Genomic DNA, 22,700 nt, shown 5'->3' with positions numbered 1-22,700 from the left:
GATTAATAATAGAATAATAGAACAAAAAAGTATTAAAATTAGATAAAGATTAGGATATTAAAATTGAATTAGACCAATGGGCCTAAAATTTGGATCAGATTCTAATATGGATAACTTGTAGGATAAGATATAGGGTTTTGTATCGTTATAAATACACCATATTCGTCTTCCTCGCCTCAATTATTAAAATTCGTAGGGTTTTGTACAACAAAATCAACAATCTTATAAAATTCTTAGAAAATTCATCGTAAGTCAGAATTCGTGGATTCTGAACTTTTCGGAAAGGATTTCATCCTCTACAACTTTCGTATTTCGTGTTTTCCAAGAAAACATCGTTTCGAGGGTCAAAAAAGCTATATTCAGATCTGGTCAAATTTTGAGTTAAGTTTTCGATCGATCTTTCTAGTATTTTCAAAATTGTGTGATATACGTGTATATTTGATTGTCAAAACTTGGGCTAAGTGATGATATATTTGATAGTATTATGTTATATATAATATGTATCAATGTATATATGTGACGTCTAGACGATAATTTGAGATCTTTGATTTATGTCATGGTTGGTGAAAATATCGAATAAGAACTTAGGACCATGGTCACCGGATTGTAGTGACAGTCTTCTGAAAATTTAGGACCGTTATCACCGGGTTGTAGTGGTCGTGGCATGAATTATGGGTTTTAAATTATTGTTGTTTATGTGTTATGTGTATCATATGTATCGAATAAGAATAAAAATGTGTATCGAAAGTGTTTGTTTCGAATATCGTATCGTATAATTATCGTATTTTGTTATATTGTATATGTTACTTGGCCTACTAGTTGGATCGATTGGTCTCTTGCTGGGCTTCGCAGCTCATTCTTACAATTTTTCAGGTTTCGTCTAAGAGTTCAAATTGGATAGCATTGGAGTTTGAGGACCTTAGGATTGAAGTATATTGACTTTTGGAGTTCCGTTTTTAGCCGCGCTTTCGTATTGTAACCTTTGTAATAGAATTTCGGTTTAATAATTGGATTTGTATTAGTTTTGGTTTAGATTTAATAGTCCGGAAGTACGGGCTGTTACAGTTGGTATCAAAGCAGGCCGTCCCTCCGAGTGTTTTCTTAGGATTCGATCTTGTGGACCATAGTTTAAGTTTCACCTATAAGAGATTAGAGAGCCTAGATGTATAGAATTGTGGTAGTATGTAATATCCGGTAATTTTTAGAATAAGATTAATAATAAAATAATAAAACAAAAAGTATTAAAATTAGATAAATATTAGGATATTAAAATTGAATTAGACCAATGGGACTAAAATTTGGATCAGATTCTAATATGGATAACTTATAGGTTAAGATATAGGGTTTTGTATCGTTATAAATACACCATATCCGTCTTCCTCGCCTTAATTATTAAATTTCGTCCTATAAGAGATTAGAGAGCCTAGATGTATAGAATTGTTGTGAATTTGGGGACCAAATTCTTTTTAAGGAGGGTAGTATGTAATATCCGGTAATTTTTAGAATAAGATTAATAATAAAATAATAAAACAAAAAGTATTAAAATTAGATAAATATTAGGATATTAAAATTGAATTAGACCAATGGGACTAAAATTTGGATCAGATTCTAATATGGATAACTTATAGGTTAAGATATAGGGTTTTGTATCGTTATAAATACACCATATCCGTCTTCCTCGCCTTAATTATTAAATTTCGTAGGGTTTTATACACCAAAATCAGCAATCTTGTAAAATTCGTAGAAAATTCATCGTAAGTCAGAATTTGTTGATTCTAGACTTTTCGGAAAGGTCTTTTCGTTCTATACAACTTTCGTGTTTTGTATTTTCTAAGAAAACATCGTTTAGAGGGTCAAAAAGGGTATATTCAGATCTTGTCAGGTTTTGAGGTACGTTTTCGATCGATCGTTCTAGTGTTTTCAAAATTGTGTGATATACGTGTAAATTTGATTATCAAAACTTTGGCTAAGTGATGATATATTTGATAGTATTATGTGATATAGAATATGTATGAATGTATATATGTGATGTCTAGACGATCATTTGAGATCTTTGATTTGTACCATGGTTTGTGAAAATATCGAATAAGAACTTAGGACCGTGTTCACCGGATTGTAGTGACAGTTTTCTGAAAATTTAGAAGAGTTATCAGCGGGTTGTAGTTGTTGTGGCATGAATTATCGGTTTTAAATTATTGTTATTTATGTGTTATGTGTATCATATGTGTCGAATAAGAGTAAGAATGTGTATAGAAAATGTTTGTTTCGAATATCGTGTCGTATAATTATCGTATTTTTGTTATATTGTATATGTTATTTGGCCTACTAGTTAGATCGATTGGTCTCTTGCTGGGTTTCGCAGCTCATTCTTACATTTTTTCAGGTTTCGTCTAAGAAATCGAATTAGATATCATTGGAGTTCGAGGACCTTAGGATTGAAGTATATTGACTTTTGGAGTTCCGCTTTTAGCCGCGCTTCCGTATTGTAACCTTTGACAGTAATATAATTTCGGTTTAATAATTGGATTTGTATTAGTTTTGGTTTATATTTAAGAGTCCGGAGACATATTTACATGGGAGAGATCAAGAGGAAAGAAAACGTGGAGTTGTAATGGCTAGCTTGAAATTGGTTTGTGGTTGACTAAATTGTAAAAACTTGAGTACCACATTGATATGGTAAAAGAGTGTTGGTGGCTTTATATTGTATAACATGCAAGTGTAGTGCACAGCTACTAAGGCATGTGGGTATGCACACATGCACGCATGCACATGCGAGTGTAGTATGGGCCTCGCGCACACGCGCGCCGCCGCCGCCTCGCCTCGCCACGACACAACCCGGGTCGAGTCGATGGACGAATGTTTCGGTACGCGAGGCGACCTGGGTGAGAGATTTTACTATTGTTTTAATTAAATAAATAGTGACTTCATATAATATATTAATATAAATATTATTTGTTAGAATTTGTTAGTGGGCCTAGAATTTATGGGTCTCGGCTTGGTAAATTGGGTATGTCTAACTGTTACAATTCTAAATAATATTCATATTAAAATATGTTTTAAGTAAAAATATTTATATTAATTAAAACTGATCAGTTATATTTTTTTTTGGGATTAAAAAGAAGAAAAATGTTTTTGATGAAAAGTGGGATATACATCTTGAAAACCCTAGCAGCCTCCTCATCCCCCTTCTCTTTCTAGAAAATATACACATACATATTTCCGGGCGACTGACGTCTGATCGCCGTTGAACATCTACGATAAGCTTTCTTCCTCGTCTTGTTTTATTTTACAGTTTCTGATTATTTAATGTTTTCAATCATCGTGGCTTGTTTTCGTTATTGGTGATTTGCCTTGTTATTGTTATTCGTTATATAACTGTCTCGTTGTGTTAATTTAGTTGTTGTTCTATTGTTTTTCCCAACAGAGATTACTTAAGGGATTAACCCATTAATTTCTGCAGTAATGAAGCCGAAGGATTATCCTAATTCGAGTTTCTTAGATGCTGAAGTAGGAACAAATCCAAGTTATGTTTGGAGAAGTATCTTGGCGTCTATAGAGGTGGTCAAGGCAGGGGCTCGGAAAAGCATAGGGAATGGAAAGGATATATGTGTTTGGGGTGTTCCTTGGCTACCGGAGGTGAATAATGAATATGTAATGACTCCAATGCCTGTGCAGATACACGATAACACAGTATATAGCTTAATGCAGGATGACGAGCGTAAATGGGATTATGATGTCATTCATGACATTTTCCAAAGTCGAGATGCTAAGCTAATTAAGAAAATCCCGTTGCCCATGAATGATACCACACATTAATGATTTTGGATATTAGAGGAGAAAGGGGAGTTTACAGTAAAGAATGGGTATCGATGGATGCAAGGTGAATCTGAAGATGCGCTTAAGCTGTATTGGACCAAGCTATGGTCGTTAAAATTACCATGCAAGGTTACCAATTTCTTATGGCGAGTTTGTAAGTCATGTCTGTCTACAGCTCACGCACTGGCAACGAAACAGGTTAACATCAGTATACTGTGTCCCTGGTGTCATTCTGAAACTGAAACAGATACTCATGTCTTGTTTACATGTGAGTTTGCAAAAACAGTATGGTCTATGGCAGAAATGTCTTTCAGATGGTTACAAGTTATAAGGGACCTTGATGAGTTCGTTATAAACCAATTGATTTTACAACCACCAAAAAAAGGTTCAATGTGCACTTTAATAAGAGTTTTGAAATAAGCCAGAAGAACTACAGCTCTGTTGAAATAAGCCAGAAGAACTACAGCTCTGCTGCACAAGATACACCAGTCAACCCTGCCACTAGACTCGCTACTACATCCACTGGATCTGTGCAGAATTGGATGCTCTAGGGATCTGCAACAACTCTTGTGAAATCCTCAACTCTTCTGTAGGATCATCAACTATGTCTTTCATTTTAAGTTCAATCCGTTTAAGCGAAGGGGAAGATGCAAGCAAAAGTTTAAGGAACTGAAACTCGGCACGGGAACCAATCAAGTTGTATATTTTAAGGGTTTCAAGCCGAATCATGTGGTCCGACAACATCGCAAGGTCCAGTAAGTCCATACCATCACTGCTATGTACTCCATGATCCTATATACAATGTTAATATAGAAGCTATCCAGTTAGTTCTTGATGGATATCTATGCATTAAAATTCATGTTACTATCACAAATATTGTAGATAACATCTAGTATCTTCTAATAATAAGTTGTAACTTCTTCATATAAAATAAGATACAGTAGTGAATAATAAAACCCAATCTCTAAAACTGACAAATTGTCCTGACCAGCCACCAAATAAATTGATTATATAATTATGACCCCATGCCACCATTTATACAACTTTGTAATAGATGAGCGGAGAAACTTTCAAATATAATGTGAATTCTTAAAGAGACATGAGTTCATACTAAATCCTGTTATAGAATGAAGAGAAAAAAAAAATATTATTCAAAAGAGCAAAGAAAACTTTTGAGTGGAAGTGAATAAAAATTATAGTTTAAAGTGATTATCACTTGTACAGAGCGATGTGTAAGGTCATCTTTATTGCAGTTAAAAAGATTATGCATAAAATCTAAAGGAGGAAAGGATTATGTATTTATGAGAAAGGGATCTCACACTCTTTTAGTAGGAGCGACCACACAATCAAGGGGAAAATATGATTCCAAATTTAGATTGTGTAAAACTTACTGCATGATGCAGAGTGTAGACAGGTACATAAACAAAGGGGTAGATACTCACATTTGGATTAAAAACAGACACTAGACAAAGGGGTAGATACTAGACTAAGCCTTCCAGAGGGGGGCTTTTAGGTGGTTCATTCATTTCTCTTCTTTTAGGCCTGTTTTGGGCTATATTTTTTTTTAGATTATATCGGTCCTAGTCAGAATACAGTTAGGTTACATGTCCGACACTCAGTGTTCTAATTTAAGTATTTTAGGTTTATGAGCAAGAATAAAATATACCTAACATTGTAGGTTTAAAGCATTTATTCTTGAATAAAATTCATTCCTTGCTTAATTAAGTTCTTTCTAGATAGGAGAGGGAAAAACATATGGGGTATGTTTTGTGAATTATACTTAGTTACAAGTTGAAACACAAAAACATCTAGGGTCACATTTATATGCAGCCAATATGGTATATTCAGTATTCTAAAATATCTACTATTTGATAACATAATTTGTCCATTGATAAGAAAATCTGTTTATTCCAAGTCTATCTTAGGATTATGATAAGATTGGGGAAAAAAGTTCTCACCAGATCGATGTCAAGAGTGTGCAGATAAGGTGAACTTCTGACCAAACAAAGAACATGTTGAATCTGAATCAAATCATATAATTCAATACGGTGAAGGTACAGATATTTCATGTTCTCCATAGCTCTCGTGAACTTCTTCAAAATACCTGCACCTGATTCAAGAATCTACATACAAACACGTTTATATCTGAGTATATCGGAAAAAATTACTTTTGTAAGATGTTTAGTTGGAACAACTAATTATATTAGTTAAATAACAATTTTACTACTAGTAGGATATTAAAGATTACCTTGAGGAAGAAGCCATCAAGGAAAAGAGAATTGAGTCTAGGCATATTGCAAAGTAGCTTGTCTAAAGTAATCATTTCCATACCAGAACTTGGCACTTCATCCATCCCGAGCCTAAGAACTTCCATCTTTTGGGTGCTTTCAAACCACTCCCAATCAATATCTTCACTGTCAATGATACTCAAGAAAGTGAGATTGTTTTCACATTGAAATTGACATCCCAAATGTTCAATCCCAGTACAGATTTCCATTTCCAATTCCTTGAGTTGAGTGCCGACCAAAGAAGGAATGGAGGTGTATGAGATGGGAGGTCGGAAATACTCGCTCATATTCTATCATAAACTGGATGTGGCAAAGGTTATAGAGGGAGGGCCTTGGTCTATTAAAAAATAGATACTTGTGCTTCATCAAGTGGAAATTGGTGAACATCCAACTACGGTTCAGATACAAGATATGGAAATGTGGATACATATACATGATATATATACATGATATGCCAAGGGGCTTTGTCTCTGAGAACATTTTGAAAAACATAGGTACAGTAACGGGAAAGTATGTCAGATCAAATCCAGGAACATTTGAAGGAGGCTGGAAACCATATATAAAATTCGGGTTGCAGTGAACATAGAAAGGCCGCTATAACGAAGGTTAAAGATAAAGCAAGAAGGAAACAATTGGAGTTGGATTAATTTTAAAAGTGAAAAACTTGGTATATTTTGCTTTGTTTGCAGTGTCATAGGACATTTTGAAAGGGAGTGTGATGTTGTTTATTCAAATCCTGAGAAGAGATAGACAAGGCATACAGAACTTGGTTACGTGCACCGTCCAGAGGTGTGAAAAATAATAAAGGATCGAGGTGGATTCGAAATGCAGGTCGTGGAAAGGATGCATGGGGTGCCTAGATGCAACAAGGGGAAGCATCAAGCGCCCATGGTGGAAAACAGGGAGATGCGAGATTCATGGGTGTTGATTGTAGGATTCACGAGATTGGAGAGGTCCTAGTCAAATCAAGTCATTTGAGGGAACAGAAGATAGGGGATAAAATTAAATTAAATGGAAAATAAGTAACAAAAGATATCAACCAGGGATACAAGGAATCTAATCCTAAGAATGTAGTGATTGACCCCAAAAGAAATCGAATTGACAATGGGAAATATGGAGAAAGTAACGGGACCAATATATGAGAATCCACAGAAACATGTGTATAAAAACTTGCTAATGGCGGGTCCTAGGGTCCAGGCCCACCAAATATTATGTGCTAAAATGGATGCAAGGACAAGAAAATATGTCTTTGTGGGCTACGATCCTAATGGAAAAGGGTGGCGATGCATGGATCCCAAAACACTTAAGGTTGTGACATCAAGAGATGTTGTCTTTGATGAAACATCGTCTTACTATGTACAACCTATATTAAGAAAGCTTGCAGATCAGTCAAACGATGAGAATGAAGATGCACATGACAAAGAAACTCCTTCAGCTACAAATATGTCTCACGGTGATTCTGAAAGTGAAAGTGAAGCAACTCATGAAGAAAATAATGAAACTCATAGAAGCGATCATCCGCCTCGAAGATCACAAAGAACACGGAAGAGGAATGAAAGATACACTGACTACACTATTGGAGCTGAATATGATAAGATTATGGAATGTTTTTTTGCTGGCCCGGTTGATGAATCTGAACCATCATCATATGAAGATGCCAAAGGCAATCCAGATTGGGAAGTTGCTATGAAAGAGGAAATATCAGGACTACATAAGAACGAGACATGAGATCTAGTTCCCAAACCTGAAGAAGTTAAACCAATTTCTTGCAAATGGGTTTACAAAGTCAAACGTAAATCCGATGGAAGTGTAGATCGATATAAAGCGAGGCTTGTAGCTCGTGGTTTCTCCCAAAAATACGGGCTGGACTATGAGGAAACTTTCAGTCCCGTAGCAAAAATGACGTCCGTTCGAGCTACTTTATCTCTGGCTGCCTCAAAAGGATGGAAACTTTAGCAACTAGATGTAAAGAACGCATTCCTTTACGGAGACATTGATAGGGAAATCTATATGGAGCAACCTTTGGGGTTTAAATCAAAGAAATTTCCAGACTATGTATGTCGTCTCAAGAAAGCTATTTACGGGCTTAAACAAGCACCACGAGCTTGGTTCGGAAAAATTTCTCAATATCTATCATTTTGTGGTTATTCTTCCTCAAGTGCTGATGCGAGTTTATTCATAAAGAAAGATTCCAAGGTGCACGTTCTTGTGTTATTATATGTCGATGACATGATAATAACCGGGAATGATGAGCAAGAAATCAATAGATTAAAGGATGAACTTGCTATCCGTTTTGAGATGAAAAATCTAGGGGAGCTGAAAAACTTTCTTGGTTTGGAGGTATCAAGGTGCAAGGAAGGTATTTTTGTCACTCAAAGTCATTATACTAAAAAGATTCTTAAGAAATTTAAGATGGTTAATTGCAGATCAGCAACTACTCCAATGGAACAAATCCTGAAGTTAAGAACCGATTCTGGAAAGGAGCTCAAGGATGAAAAAACATATCGCACTTTGGTTGGAAGTTTGATTTAATTGACAATCACAAGGCAATATATATCATTTTCGGTTGGAGTTATTAGTCAGTTTATGCATTTGGATAACAAATAAGCCATATTTGGATGCAGCTAATAGGATACTTCGTTATCTTAAGAATACAATGAACTACGGGCTGATGTATAAACGAAGTGCAAAAATTTAACTCTGTGGATTTACTGACGCAGATTGGGCAGCAGATCCCTCATCAAGACGATCCACATCAGGCTATTGTTTTGACCTTGGATCAGCTGTGAAATCATGGTGCAGCAAGAAGCAAGCTACCATAGCCCTATCAAGTACGGAGGCAGAATATAATTCTGCCATACTTGCTGCACAAGAGTGTGTGTGGTTAACAAGATTAATTGAGGATATTTCTCATGGTTCTATGCGAACGGTGGAGTTATATTGTGACAATTTGAGTTTGATTCGACTAGCCTCAAATCCGGTATTTCACGCAAGAACTAAGCGCATCGAAGTTCATTATCATTTCATACGAGAGAAGGTGCTGCAAAATGAGATTGATCTTATCAAAGTGGATACCAATGAACAACTTGCTGATATATTTACGAAGGCTTTACCTAAGGCGAAGTTTGAGTTTCTTAGAGCCAACTTGGTTTAGTATCCGAAGTTCACACAAAGGGGGAGTGTTGAAATATTGTGCAACTTCCAGAAGGTTCCAGAAAGATTGTGAAGGTATCATGAAAGTACTAGAATTGTTAAGATAAATCATGTATTAAAAGGTTCTTGAATATGTACTTGAAATTAATAACCATCTAGAATATTCTACTAGGCTCATGCACTTAATAATCATCTAGAAAATTCTGTTCTAGAAAATTCTGCTGCTATTATAAATTATTATCAAACCAGTTAATAAAAAAAGTGTTACCCTGTTCTCTCTTGTTTCAAACAGCAGTGTGTGTGTTCTTAAGAAAAGTATTCTGCCTAGTTACAAGGTATGATCTTGGGATGCCATTAAGTGTGTGTACTGCATATGAAAAGAGTGTTCCTAATTCTCTCAACTCCATACCATCACTGCCCTGAATTTCATGCCCCTATATACAAGGTTGAGATAAGAGTTTAGTATAAATAAATAGATATGTTACCAAGAAAGCTATTGTAGATAATTGATGTAAATGTCTGTGCTGTATGTTCCAACTTATCCACAGAATATAACATTAAACATTGTATATGCACGGCAGAGGTGAATGAAACAATTTCTAAGATTTACGAAATAGACTGACAAATAAAATTGGGACCGAATACAATCTTACAATAGACAAAATGGGAAGCTTTAAGATATAATACGATTAGTAAAGAGAACAAAATTTAGTTAACAAGTAATTGAAGAAAAAAAATATTATCCAAGAAAGCATACAAAACAACTTTAAAGCATAATTTCTCTCTTTTTTAACCAACAACTTCACATATGAATACTTTTCAAAAAGTTGAAGTTCTTGGATACCGATTACGGACGTGTCAACCAAACAAGTGCTATCTGTTCACTTAAAGCTCCTAGGCTTTATATGTGAACTCAAATTTCCGAACACCGATTGAGGTGTATTTTTCTCCCTAGTATTGTGCCCGAGAATACATAGATTATTTATCTTAGATTCATTACTATCTCCTACTTTTGACGGTCTGAGTCCAAATAAAATTAACACTCAGTTTCAAGTACACAAATTTTAAGTTTTAGGCGCAAAAACAAGTCAGACCTATTGCTATAGCAAAAAATCAATTATTACTAACTAGAATTCACGGCTTCTTGTTTAGCAAAAGCCATATTGAAGAAGGCCCTTTTACTAGTAGAGTAAAAAGTAAGGCATGTATTAGTATGATAGGTTTAAGACATACAAGGTACATGGATGGTTGCAGGTGATTTTATAGCAGTTTCTATAAAAAACTTGACCGCAGACCTCCAAATCCAAATATATCTATTTTAAAAAAATGCAAATGATTAATGTTTATGCCATCATTCAGTACCGTTAGGAGGAAGCTCTTTGTGAATAGGTGAAATATTTTGCAAATTAGACATTTGTTACATATAGGAAGACGAAAATGACAAAATAAATATACCATTAAGATAGGCAGGGAGAGATATCAATACTACTCACACTCTTGCAGAATCACAGAGTAGGATTCATATGCAGGAAAATGTATTTAATAATTTGATCACATAACTGGTCCTTAGTTAAATTTGGTTTTACATAAGAAGGAAAATTATCCCAATTCTTCTCTGTTCTATGAGTCACAATCCAAGCATGCAGAAACCTTCAAAATTATAGGCTAAATACATTATCTAATTAAGTATCAATATAATTAACTAGGATTATTTCCCGCGTTGCTAAGCAATTTTTTAATGTGTTCAAATTAATAATATAATGTATAATGTCAATCATAAGCGTATGCACTAAACCAATACAATTACATATTTATAAATAAAAATGTGGTTTGTTACATATTGTATTTACAAACTAAATTTAAAATTGAAATCGGTTTTTAGTTAGTCGAAAAATAGGAGACCCCATTTTTAACCCATTTAATTATATTTAATTATATCAAAATTTCAGGTACCCATTTGAAGATCGAAAATAGGACTCGTTCGTTGGTTGAGTTGGTAAACTCATGGGCGTGCTCAGCAGTTCGTTAACTGAAATATTAATTAATTAATTAAAAATTAATTTTAACATTATATTATATTAATAATTTATTAATTTACCGATATGTATCCTAATTAAATTATCAACGTATATTTACAAATATATATGTAGAAAAAGTATTAATTATCATAACACAATAAATGCAGAAAATGTTATTGATTATCTTGACGAAAATGAAGCACGGGTAAAATTACGGGATGATAAACGAATACTTAGATGTATTGGTTGACATAGAAATGAGAAATAAGATCAAGCTAAGGATGACAATATTAGTTTTAAACGGGTATCAATAAATGATTTTTTAATATAAAGATAATGACATTGAATATTTTTTACTGCAGTTTGTATATATTAATTTTCTTTTGAAATATGTAGATAGTAAGTTAGAACTCCATGATTCCCTAAAAAAAATATAAAATGAAATACATGCTACAAATTACTTTCAAAAGTATATATTAATAAAATCTATTACATTAATAGTTTTGTTTAGAAATTTATCTTTGAATAAATATATAATTTTGATTTAAGATAAAATTATTAATTTATATATTATACAGGACCTACATGTTTTAATAAAAAACTATAATATTATAAATTTAACGAATTATTAATTTATATTTATGGGTAAAAGTTAGGATTATAGAAAATTATTAATTAATCGAAATTTAACGGTAGGAAGTTTAACTTGCTCTCACGCATTTTAAATGTACTGAAACTATAGTAAAATATTAAAATTTTAATCTTTTTAAATTAAGTTTAGCATATACATTTTTTTACAAAAAAGATAACTTATTTTTCTAACTAAATATTTAAAATGGATTTAAAATGTATGTGAAAAGATAAATAACCTATATTGTAGATAATTCAGGATTGAAAAGTGGCGTGGTCTAAAAGAAAATGAAAAAAAAGTGTGAAATTTTGAATCAAAGCAGGTACAATCTTGCAGAGAGGGCTACGTACTCCCTCTATTCCACTCAATTGTCTATTCCACTCAATTGTTTTCATTTTAGACGGGGTGTCCGACACATATTTTAAGATTAATATAGAATATATAGTTTTATAATTTTCTTTTAAAAATTTATATTTCTGAATAACAATAGAATGTTTAAACTTTTATTAAAAAAAATTAAAAAAATTATAAAACTATGTTTTTTATTCATCTTAAAATATATATGTCTAGGGACGGATGGAGTAGTTCGGTAGCCTTGAGAATACATTAGGTAGACTTGTAACTTTACCTTCAACAATATTGCAACATTCGAACTCACATGGTAACTTATCTTTACGATAGAAGAGTGGGTAGAACAGTTAAACATATATATTCAAAATTATAATTTAAGTAACGTCGGTATTCGAGATAATTCTTTGTTCCCTTTAAAAATTATGTAAATTAAATTAAACCGTTAACATTGCCCCTTACTAATATACCCTTAAATTGAATAAATATAAATTTTTAATGAAGTATCCTTGTATAACTGCAACTTCAAAGTGGTGTCGGCAGTAGCTATTTCATTGAACAATTTTTAAATTGACCCCAACGTCCATTTGGTTATTACTCTTGCAGACAGTAACACCAGTTTTTTACTGAAAAGTGACAAAAGTGTTTGGTAAATTCTAAAGTTGTTGTTGAAAAAACGCTTTTGGTCTAAAAGCTGCTGTCAGCAAAAACATGTCCCCATACTTTTTGAAAAAGCCATTTTCATCTTTTAAAATATTATTTTTATATATTATGTCTCAAAATATGCATAAATTACAAAAATTTAGCAAATAGTAATTTAATTTTCCTAACAACACTTTTTCCACCGGCATCTTTTGAACGACACTCCCACACTCCCAAATCTGAGCCTAAATCAGATACCTAATCTTCAAAATCATAATTATGTTCACGAAAGAATGTGCATGTCTACGCACTTAGCAGTTTTACAAAAATTCATCTCTATCTAACTTTGTACACTTGCACCCAATCCCCTACTATCTTTTAGTGAATATCATTTCGTAAGTATCTTGATTTTTATTATGAGAATAAGTATCATGAGCTAGATATTAGAAATTTTTTCCTGAAATAGTGATTAATTTGTGTGTAGTACATTCATCATTTAATTATGTGATTTTTTAATTTTAAAATAACATACAAATATGGAAAGTACATATTTACTAATAAATATCTAGATCTTTATTTTTACAGGTTTTTCCCATTATCTCACGAAAATTAGCCTAAAATTAACCTTATGATCCTTATTCTCTATTATATTAGGGCGGGTTTATCAAATTTGCAGAAGTATTAATTAATTTATGAAAGTAATTAATTTTAAAATTAGGAAAACTTAAAAAATGAAAAAGAAGAATTAATTTGTGGGGGAGAAAATATCAAGGAGACCCTGTCAACATTTTCTTATGTAGTTGCTTAACAAAATTACCTGTCAAAACACTCGTAAATTGAGAATGTCAATGGTCCGTTGGAGGAAACTTTCAAATTGTAGTTTTGTTTTCTTTTAACCAATTATACAAGTCATACCAATTACATAAAGCTCCATATCTGCAATTTTAAGTTGCCGTTATGGTTATATTAACCGAAATGACTTTTGAACATTTATACTAATGGTAGATTATTCAATTTTGGGGCGCTCACATACAATTTACACACCAAGTTAATCTTGCAATGTAGTATATATATATATATATATATATATCTTTCTCACTGATCTAGTAACTCAAAAGCAAGGAAAGTTTGTCAATCAAATCAAATAACCAAACTTCATTATAATTGAAGTACATTTTTAAACAATAAACATAAGGCTTTGGGCTATATTCTAGGAATGGGGTTGCTGAGTGTTTCTGGGATGAGGTATGTCATCAGCTGGTGTTGCTGCAATTGAAAATCTTGACGACTTTTGAATTGTATCTTGTATGATTGTATCCGTGAAGCTTAAGATTAAGACTAAGACCTAGGGTTTCATGCTAAGGTTCAAAGGTTAGTTTATAAAAAAGTAGAGAATTAGCCCAGGACTATTAAGCAGAGACTCTTTTATTTAGCAACAAAAAGAAAAGTTAAAACAAACACAGTACTTGTATAAGTTAGATTATGGATATTCCAAACACCCACCAAGTATATGACCCCTACAGCCATACATGCATTCCAGCCAGTAAAAACCAATCTTGAATGTAGCAGCAGCATTACTGGAGTATTGAGAACATTTCCAAGGTAGGCAGTAATAAACTTTCAGATCTGCTACAGAAAAGATATAAAAAAAAGAAATTAAAAAAAAAGTAAGAAAAAGTAAGAGAGAAATGCAAATCAGGTATTAAAAGTAACTATCTCATACAAACATACATATGAAGAAATACAAACTTACATAAAAATCAATAACTATGTACTCGTAAACTTCATACCATTACAGTACTACATACAATAACTGATCTATACCTTATCTAATAAAGCCCAAAGATCTTATTCCACTTCCTCATCTTCCCTTTCAATATTGTACTGCAAGAATGCAACAAAAAAATGTTCTTTAGACCTAAGATCAAACAGTTGGAGCGCAAAGCTTAAGTCGCTACAAAATTAAAAAAATTACCTGAATCATGATAAGAAGAAAATATCAGATGATTGCGCATCTCAATTATCACAGAAGATCATTTTTTCCCAATTTAAGAACCATTTTATTCCTCCGTGATCTTCAAATTATGAATACACCCATCTGAAACAAAATAAGAATCAACGAACACAAAAGAGCAAGTCAAAATTATGGATACATAGATGTTGTTCTTGCAAAGTCATACCCCTGCCGTTATGTGAAGCCGTAATACTTGCAAAGTATGAAGAGCTAAAATTTCAACTATTGAATATTGTAAAGAAAACATAGCTCACAATAATCAAGAAGACAACAAATAAAAGGCAAACATAAGGAAGACAGAGGCAAACCAGAATTATAGGTTACGCAAGCGATTCATCGATCCAACCAACATAGAGCCAACTGCCTGCAGAAATAAAACTGAGAAGATAATATTTTATCGAAATAATTGAAAAGAAAACATCCAGCTTAGATACCAGACCAAGGAGAAGAAAAAGATTCAATGAATTATGTCATTATCAACATATTTCAGCATTTAGTGCAGAATGGTTGAAAAAGTAAGTTGTACCCGCATCAAATCAACTGTGCACGTGGGAGAGGGTTACCTTCAACTGTAGCAAATCTATGTAAAAATTACTTGCTCTCACACGTGTGAAGAAAGTGAGGCTGACATTGTTAGAAGTCAAACTCTCCATAAACATAATAAATAAAATACAAGTGTGAATAAGATGAGAGACACATACAGCTTCCTGAAAATATGGTAGGCAGGAAAATCCAAAGCACATGCATGCATACACAGTGTGGAGAAAATTGTGGAGCAAATAAAGGTAGGCTGCATATGTTCTCAATACACGGTTTAGTTGTTATAATAAATATGATGCTGTAAGCAATGATGTAACCTTATGTTTGTTCAAGCCTATAAAAAGGCTGCAAATAGGTATTGTAATATGTACAAAAAGAAAAGAAAAAAGAAGAGTTGTAGTTGAGAAAAAAAATCAGAGCCGAAGCTCTTTGTTAAAGAAAAAGGCAGGAGCCTTGTGTTTGTGTCAAGAGTATATAAACTGTAGTTTATTATTGTTATTAATATATACAGGTGTGTGTTTGTGTTATACAAAGCTTTTATATATTTGTTCAAGGCCCATCTACGCTTCCAACAAGTGGTATCCGAGCCAAGGTTCTGTTCAGGAAAAATGGCGAATATGATGCAACCGCAAATTCCAAAATTGACGGCAACAAATTATGAGAACTGGAGTATACAAATGAAGGTGTTACTCGGTTCTTACGATAACTGGGATACTGTGAAAAATGGGTATAGCGAGCCCGTGGATGCAGCCGCTGAAGCAGCTCTTCCAAATGCCGAGAAGACGACGTTAAAGGAGTCCCGTAAAAAAGATAAAAAGGCGTTATTCACAATTTTTTAAGGTGTTGATGAATCTACCTTTGAAAAAATTTCTGAAGCAAAAACAGCAAAAGATGCGTGGGAGATTCTGCAGAAATCATTCCAGGGTGTCGAAAAAGTTAAAAAGGTGCGGCTCCAAGTTCTACGTGGCGAGTTCGAAAATTTAAAAATGAAAAGCTCCGAAAATATTGGTGAATTTGTTACGCGTTTGAAAACGGTGACAAACGAGATGAAAAGAAACGGTGAAAGTCTTAATGATATCCGGGTCATGGAAAAGTTGCTCCGTTCATTGACAAGAAAATTTGATTACGTTGTTACATCAATTGAGGAGTCAAAAGATCTATCCACAATTTCCATTGATGAGCTCGTAGGTTCTCTTCAAGCCCACGAGCAACGAATGAACCAGTATGATGATGCAAGCCATTTGGAGAAGGCGTTGCAAAGTAAGGTGTCCATCAGTGACAGTTCTGGCAGTAGCAGTTCTGCACGTGGCAGAGGTGGTTTTAGAGGTGGCTACCGAGGTGGACGAGGACGAGGAAGGCAGTCCTTCAATAGAGGCCAGAATTCGGGAAGTTATCAATCATCTGGTCGTGTTCAAAATTTTAGAGGCCGAGGAAGAGATGGATTTCAACAACGAGGTGATAAATCTCAATTTCAGTGTTATAAATGTAATAAATTTGGCCATTTCAGTTATGAGTGTAGATCCCCGAAGGTGGAAGAAACTAGTCATTTTGCAGCAGCAAAAGAAGATAAAGATGTTGGTACTGCTATGTTCCTCACTTATAAAGGAGACGAGGAAAGCAAGAAGAATGTTTGGTATCTTGACTCAGGGGCCAGCAATCACATGACTGGCCACAAAGATTTATTTATGGAGATAGATGAAACCGTCAGCGGGGAAGTTACATTTGGCGATTCTTCAAAAATTCCTGTTAAAGGGAAAGGTACAATTACGATTGTATCAAAGAATGGTGAGAAAAGGTATATAAATGATGTTTATTATATACCTGCTTTGAAAAGTAATATCATCAGTCTTGGCCAACTTGTGGAGAAAGGATATAATATTCAGATGCAGGATAATTCTCTCATCATCAGAAATCATGTTCGAGAATTAATTGCAGATGTGGAGATGTCAAAGAATCGTCTGTTCACACTTGATATGCAGACGAAAATGCAGAAGTGCTTGAAGTCGGTCATTAAAAATGACTCATGGTTATGGCATTTAAGATATGGTCATCTTGGATTTTCTGGCTTAAAATTATTGTCAAAAACAAAGATGGTGGATGGCTTGCCAGAAATTAATGAACCAGAAAATTTGTGTGAAGCATGTGTCAAAGGAAAGCAACACAGACAAAGTTTTCCTGTTGGAAAATCATGGAGAGCCAGAAGGCCATTGGAGATTGTCCACACTGATATTGCTGGTCCGTTTGATATCCCATCACTCGGAGGTAACAGATATTACCTAACATTTATTGATGATTTTAGCAGGAAAAGTTGGGTATATCATTAAAGAAAAAGCAGAGGCTCTTGATAAATTCAAGGAGTTCAAAGCACTGGCTGAAAAACAAAGTGGACATTATTTGAAGACACTCAGATCAGACAGAGGAGGCGAGTATACTTCAAACTTATTCAGAAGTTTCTGTAGAGCACATGGCATCAATCATCAGTTGACAACGGCGTATACTCCTCAACGAAATGGCGTTGCAGAAAGAAAAAATCGCACTATTCTTGACATGGCAAGGAGCATGGTGAAAGCAAAGCATATGCCAAGAACTTTTAGGGCTGAAGCCGTGTTATGTGCTGTTTATCTGTTGAATCGTTGTCCAACAAAAAGTGTTAGAAACAAAACTCCAAATGAAGCATGGAGTGGTAGCAAACCATCAGTTGGACATCTCAAAATCTTTGGGTGCATTGCATATGCACATGTTCCAGATCAGAAAAGGAAGAAACTGGATGATAAAGGCGAGAAATGCATCTTTACCGGATATGACAAAAGAAGCAAGGCATACAGACTGTATAATCCACTAACGAAGAATTTAATCATTTCTCGAGATGTTGAATTTGATGAATCAGATTACTGGAGATGGAGTGATGAAGAAAGAAAAGTTAGAGGTTTGTTCTTTAATGATGATGATGATGACGATGATGACCCCAATATTGAAGATGACGGAGATGATGATCCAACACCTCCACAAAGTCCAAATCAACAAACTCCCGCATCAACACCATCAACAGGAGGAAGCAACAGTTCAGGGGGAGCACCAAGGAAGATGCGGAGTCTGGATAATATCTATGAAGCAACAAGTCCGGTACAAACAACATTTGATTATTCTTTATTTTGTTTAATGGCTGAATGTGATCCAGTTACATTTGAGGAAGCTTCTGAAGAAAGCAAATGGAACAAAGCCATGGATGACGAAATTGGTGCAATCAAGAAGAATGATACCTGGGAGCTCACAGATCTTCCAGAAGGACACAAAGCCATTGGTGTCAAATGGGTCTACAAGACAAAGACCAATCAAGATGGTGAAGTTGAAAAGTACAAGGCAAGGTTGGTGGCTAAAGGCTACAAACAGAGATATGGCATTGACTATGATGAGGTGTTCGCTCCAGTTGCAAGAGTTGATACTATAAGACTTCTTATAGCAATTGCAGCTCAGAATCAGTGGAAGATTTTTCAGATGGATGTCAAGTCAGCATTCTTGAATGGTTACCTCGAAGAAGAAGTCTATATTGAGCAGCCTCCAGGATATGTTCGAAAAGGCCAAGAAAATAAAGTCTACAGACTGAAGAAAGCATTGTACGGATTGAAACAAGCCCCACGAGCATGGAACACAAGGGTTGATGAATACTTTCAGAAAAATGGTTTTGTGAAGAGTCCATACGAGCATGCTCTCTACACAAAAACAAATTCAGGGGGAGATATTATGATCGTTTGCTTATACGTAGATGACATGATCTTCACTGGAAACAACCCTGGTATGTTCGATGATTTTAAGAAAGTTATGACTAACGAATTTGAGATGACAGATATTGGTCAAATGTCTTACTTTCTTGGAGTCGAGGTGAAGCAAAGCAAAGATGGAATTTTTATGTCGCAGAAAAAATATGCCGAGGAGATTTTAAAGAAATTCAGAATGGAGAAATGCAAGCCAGTGAGTACGCCAGCAGAGTCAAGCATAAAGCTCAGAATTGACTCAACAAGGGAGTCGGTAAATCCGACATTATTCAAAAGTTTGGTTGGAAGTTTGAGGTACCTAACTTTCACTCGTCCAGATATTATGTATGCAGTTGGATTGGTTAGTAGGTACATGGAGAAGCCGAAGCAAGATCACTTCATGGCAGCTAAAAGAATTTTGCGGTATATAAAAGGTACACTTGATCATGGTCTGTTTTACACGCATTCTCAAAATTCAAAATTAGTTGGCTACTCAGATAGTGATTATGGTGGAGATTTGGATGACGGGAAAAGCACATCAGGATATGTTTTTCATATCGGTTCAACAATATTTTCTTGGTCATCAAAGAAACAACAGACAGTTGCCCTCTCAACATGTGAGGCAGAGTACATCGCAGCAGCAGCATGCGCATGTCAAGCTATGTGGCTAGGCTATATATTGGGCGAATTAAATCTTGCCAAAGAAGATCCAATTACTATTTATGTGGATAATAAATCTGCTATTTCACTCGCGAAAAATCCGGTGTCACACAGTCGCAGCAAGCACATCAACATAAAATATCATTTTATTCGAGAGCAGGTGAACGGAAAAATTATGGAGTTGGTACATTGTAGGACTGAAGAAAATTTAGCAGATATTTTTACAAAGCCGTTGAAGCCGGACGTATTTCAAAAAATGAAAAAGAAGCTTGGAATGGAAAGTCGAGTTTGAGGGGGAGTGTTAGAAGTCAAACTCTCCATAAACATAATAAATAAAATACAAGTGTGAATAAGATGAGAGACACATACAGCTTCCTGAAAATATGGTAGGCAGGAAAATCCAAAGCACATGCATGCATACACAGTGTGGAGAAAATGGTGGAGCAAATAAAGGTAGGCTGCATATGTTCTCAATACACGGTTTAGTTGTTATAATAAATATGATGCTGTAAGCAATGATGTAACCTTATGTTTGTTCAAGCCTATAAAAAGGCTGCAAATAGGTATTGTAATATGTACAAAAAGAAAAGAAAAAAGAAGAGTTGTAGTTGAGAAAAAAAATCAGAGCCGAAGCTCTTTGTTAAAGAAAAAGGCAGGAGCCTTGTGTTTGTGTCAAGAGTATATAAGCTGTAGTTTATTATTGTTATTAATATATAAAGGTGTGTGTTTGTGTTATACAAAGCTTTTATATATTTGTTCAAGGCCCATCTACGCTTCCAACAGACATATGATGAATTCCTACAATTATTAGACAAACAACTACAGTTTCCACTTTGACCACCGGAGGCGGAAAAAAACTGTTCATGTAGGACAAAAAGGGCATGAAGGTGGTAAACATTTTACATTTATATTGAAAGTACTGAAATCATTTATGAGGGTTGTAGAAGGGCTGTATTGGTAAAAATGCATCACGAAAGGATTCAGTTTTTATAATATACATAGATACATAGATTAGATTGGCCGAAGTAGTTCTCACCAGGTAAATGTCAAGAGAATGCAGCTTAGGTGAATCACTAGATTCAATATCGAAAAGATACAGATATTTCAAGTTCTCCATTGTTGTTGTAAGCCTGTTCATAACAACTGCACCTGGTTGCAAAGACTATACATTGAAAAATGTATTAAAATTTGAGACATATGGTTGGAAAGCTAAACAAATTGTAGGATATTCACTTTTGAGGAAAATGCCATCAAGGTCAAGAACATTGATTCGAGGAATTTTGTCAAATAGCTTGTCTATATCCATGATTTTCTTTACAACTCGATAATCCTTCTTTCTGATGCTATCAAGCGAGCATTCAAGTCCCCGACATCGGAAGATGCTCAAATCAGTAAGATTCTTATTACATTTTAATTGACTACATATATGTTCAATTCCACTGCACCCATTAAAAATCTAGTGTACCGAGTTGAGTCCCAAATGATAAGTCAGTAGTAATTATGACATCCACAAGTTCAACTATAACTAGGTTACAGAAACCTTGAAAGCTAAGGGGTGGCTTGAGTATATAGTTAGTGAGCTTCATATGAGTTAATTCCAAATAGGAAAATAAGTAGGAGGGAATTTTGGAGGCACTTAGGTGCTTTATTTTTAATCTTCAATTTCCTAATTCCATTGTTTGATATGCACATAATCCAAAGAGTCATATCTAGACATTGATGAAGAGGCAGATCTTGAGGAATATAAAGAACTGTAGAACCTAAGTATTTCTCCCTACTCTAAAGTACCAACCCCCTTTCAAGTAATACTCCCCTCCTATTTATAGTAGAGTCAACTGGGCTTTATTTGCTTATTGGGTCTAATATTAAGTCTGTGCCTTCATAATTGGGCCTGGGCCCTAACAATAGTCCCCACCAGGAGTTAGAAATCTTTAGATTTTGCTTTGAAATATGTTCCACGAGCATTTATTTGCAGCAGTTTTTTTTCTTTTTTCTTTTTTTATTTTTTTTTTGAAATTTGGGCCGCTTTTCTTCGTTCTTCTTTTTTGTATCTATACAGTTGCCCGCCCTTCTCTTTTATTCTTATTATTGCTTTGGGAACCCAAAGGTTTCTCCTTTGTCTTTCCACCTTCTCATTCTCAATTATCTTGGAGTTTACTATAAATTTCTAATTAAACTTTTTTTTACAGGTTGTTTGTTGGATGTGCTTATTCTCCCTCCACCATTTATAATCGGGACGTCGGAGACGTTCACGAGGTTCTAGGTCTGTGGGGTCCTTCTCGTTGTCGAGGGCTTCGAGGATCTCTTTTTTCGAAATCTCGTGATCTTCATGGACTTCGGCTTCGTCGGATTTTTGGGGATCTGGAATGCTGGATACTTTCCACAGCTTCCTGAAGGGTTAATCTATGCTCAATAATCTTAATAGCCATCTGCAAGGTTTTAGGCTCCTTCTCGAAGAGCTCATCGAGCAATTGACTATGCCTTGTCCGGTCAATACCAGCTATGAGATAATTGACTGCTAAGGGATCAACCAAGTCAGTAATCTCGGCTATATGTGCTCTAAAGCGTGTCAAGTATGCTCTCAAGCTCTCGTTCGATCTTTGATAGACCGTAATAAGTGACGCTGTAATTTTACCGCCTTTCTTGTTACTTGAGAAGCGAGTTCTGAACTTACTTTTCAAAATTGACCAGGAATCGATTGATCGAGGCTGGAGGTTGTTCAACCAATTCAAGGATGTTCCCTTCAGGCAAGTAGAGAAGAAACGACAACGGGCTACCTCGGAGTGTCCAAAAAAATCCATCCTCTTGTCAAACAGGTTAATAGAATCCGATAGGTCC

The 22,700-nt window shown here is 34.7% G+C and overlaps 2 protein-coding genes and 1 long non-coding RNA gene across 4 annotated transcripts; 1 reads left to right on the top strand and 2 right to left on the bottom strand.

Annotated features, from left to right (window-relative positions):
• Positions 1-4,039: 4,039 nt before the first annotated feature.
• LOC141668890 (uncharacterized) lies at positions 4,040-6,222 on the bottom strand. Its single transcript, XM_074475939.1, has 3 exons — positions 6,065-6,222; positions 5,775-5,939; positions 4,040-4,608 (listed from the first exon to the last, which is right to left on the bottom strand). The coding sequence occupies exons 1-3, from the start codon at positions 6,188-6,190 to the stop codon at positions 4,330-4,332; spliced, it is 570 nt and encodes a 189-aa protein (XP_074332040.1). The 5' UTR covers positions 6,191-6,222; the 3' UTR covers positions 4,040-4,329.
• Positions 6,223-14,071: 7,849 nt separating this feature from the next.
• On the bottom strand, positions 14,072-15,288 carry LOC141668729 (uncharacterized). Of its 2 annotated transcripts, none has more exons than XR_012553168.1 (4): positions 15,219-15,288; positions 14,872-14,994; positions 14,721-14,780; positions 14,072-14,525 (listed from the first exon to the last, which is right to left on the bottom strand). It is a non-coding gene; the product is annotated as an uncharacterized LOC141668729 (long non-coding RNA). The 2 variants fall into 2 exon arrangements; XR_012553169.1 differs by having other exon boundaries at positions 14,072-14,522.
• Positions 15,289-16,058: 770 nt separating this feature from the next.
• LOC141664662 (uncharacterized) lies at positions 16,059-17,422 on the top strand. The gene is made up of 3 exons (XM_074470614.1): positions 16,059-16,251; positions 16,327-17,245; positions 17,386-17,422. The coding sequence occupies exons 1-3, from the start codon at positions 16,059-16,061 to the stop codon at positions 17,420-17,422; spliced, it is 1,149 nt and encodes a 382-aa protein (XP_074326715.1).
• The last annotated feature ends 5,278 nt before the right edge of the window (positions 17,423-22,700 follow it).

The sequence above is a fragment of the Apium graveolens genome, chromosome 6 (genome assembly GCF_009905375.1).
Source record: "Apium graveolens cultivar Ventura chromosome 6, ASM990537v1, whole genome shotgun sequence".
NCBI classification, from domain to species: Eukaryota; Viridiplantae; Streptophyta; class Magnoliopsida; order Apiales; family Apiaceae; genus Apium; species Apium graveolens.
The sequence above is the reverse complement of the archived record's forward strand: the minus strand, read 5'-3'. Positions and strand labels throughout refer to the sequence as shown.

Coding starts and splice junctions, on each gene's coding strand:
- LOC141668890 (XM_074475939.1), bottom strand. CDS start 6,190: ATGGAAGTTCTTAGGCTCGGGATGGATGAAGTGCCAAGTTCTGGTATG. Junction 5,940..6,064: donor TTGATGGCTTCTTCCTCAAG/GTAATCTTTAAT, acceptor GTTTGTATGTAG/ATTCTTGAATCAGGTGCAGG. Junction 4,609..5,774: donor ACACTCTTGACATCGATCTG/GTGAGAACTTTT, acceptor CATTGTATATAG/GATCATGGAGTACATAGCAG.
- LOC141664662 (XM_074470614.1), top strand. CDS start 16,059: ATGGCGAATATGATGCAACCGCAAATTCCAAAATTGACGGCAACAAAT. Junction 16,252..16,326: donor GACGACGTTAAAGGAGTCCC/GTAAAAAAGATA, acceptor AAATTTCTGAAG/CAAAAACAGCAAAAGATGCG. Junction 17,246..17,385: donor TCAAAGAATGGTGAGAAAAG/GTATATAAATGA, acceptor AATTAATTGCAG/ATGTGGAGATGTCAAAGAAT.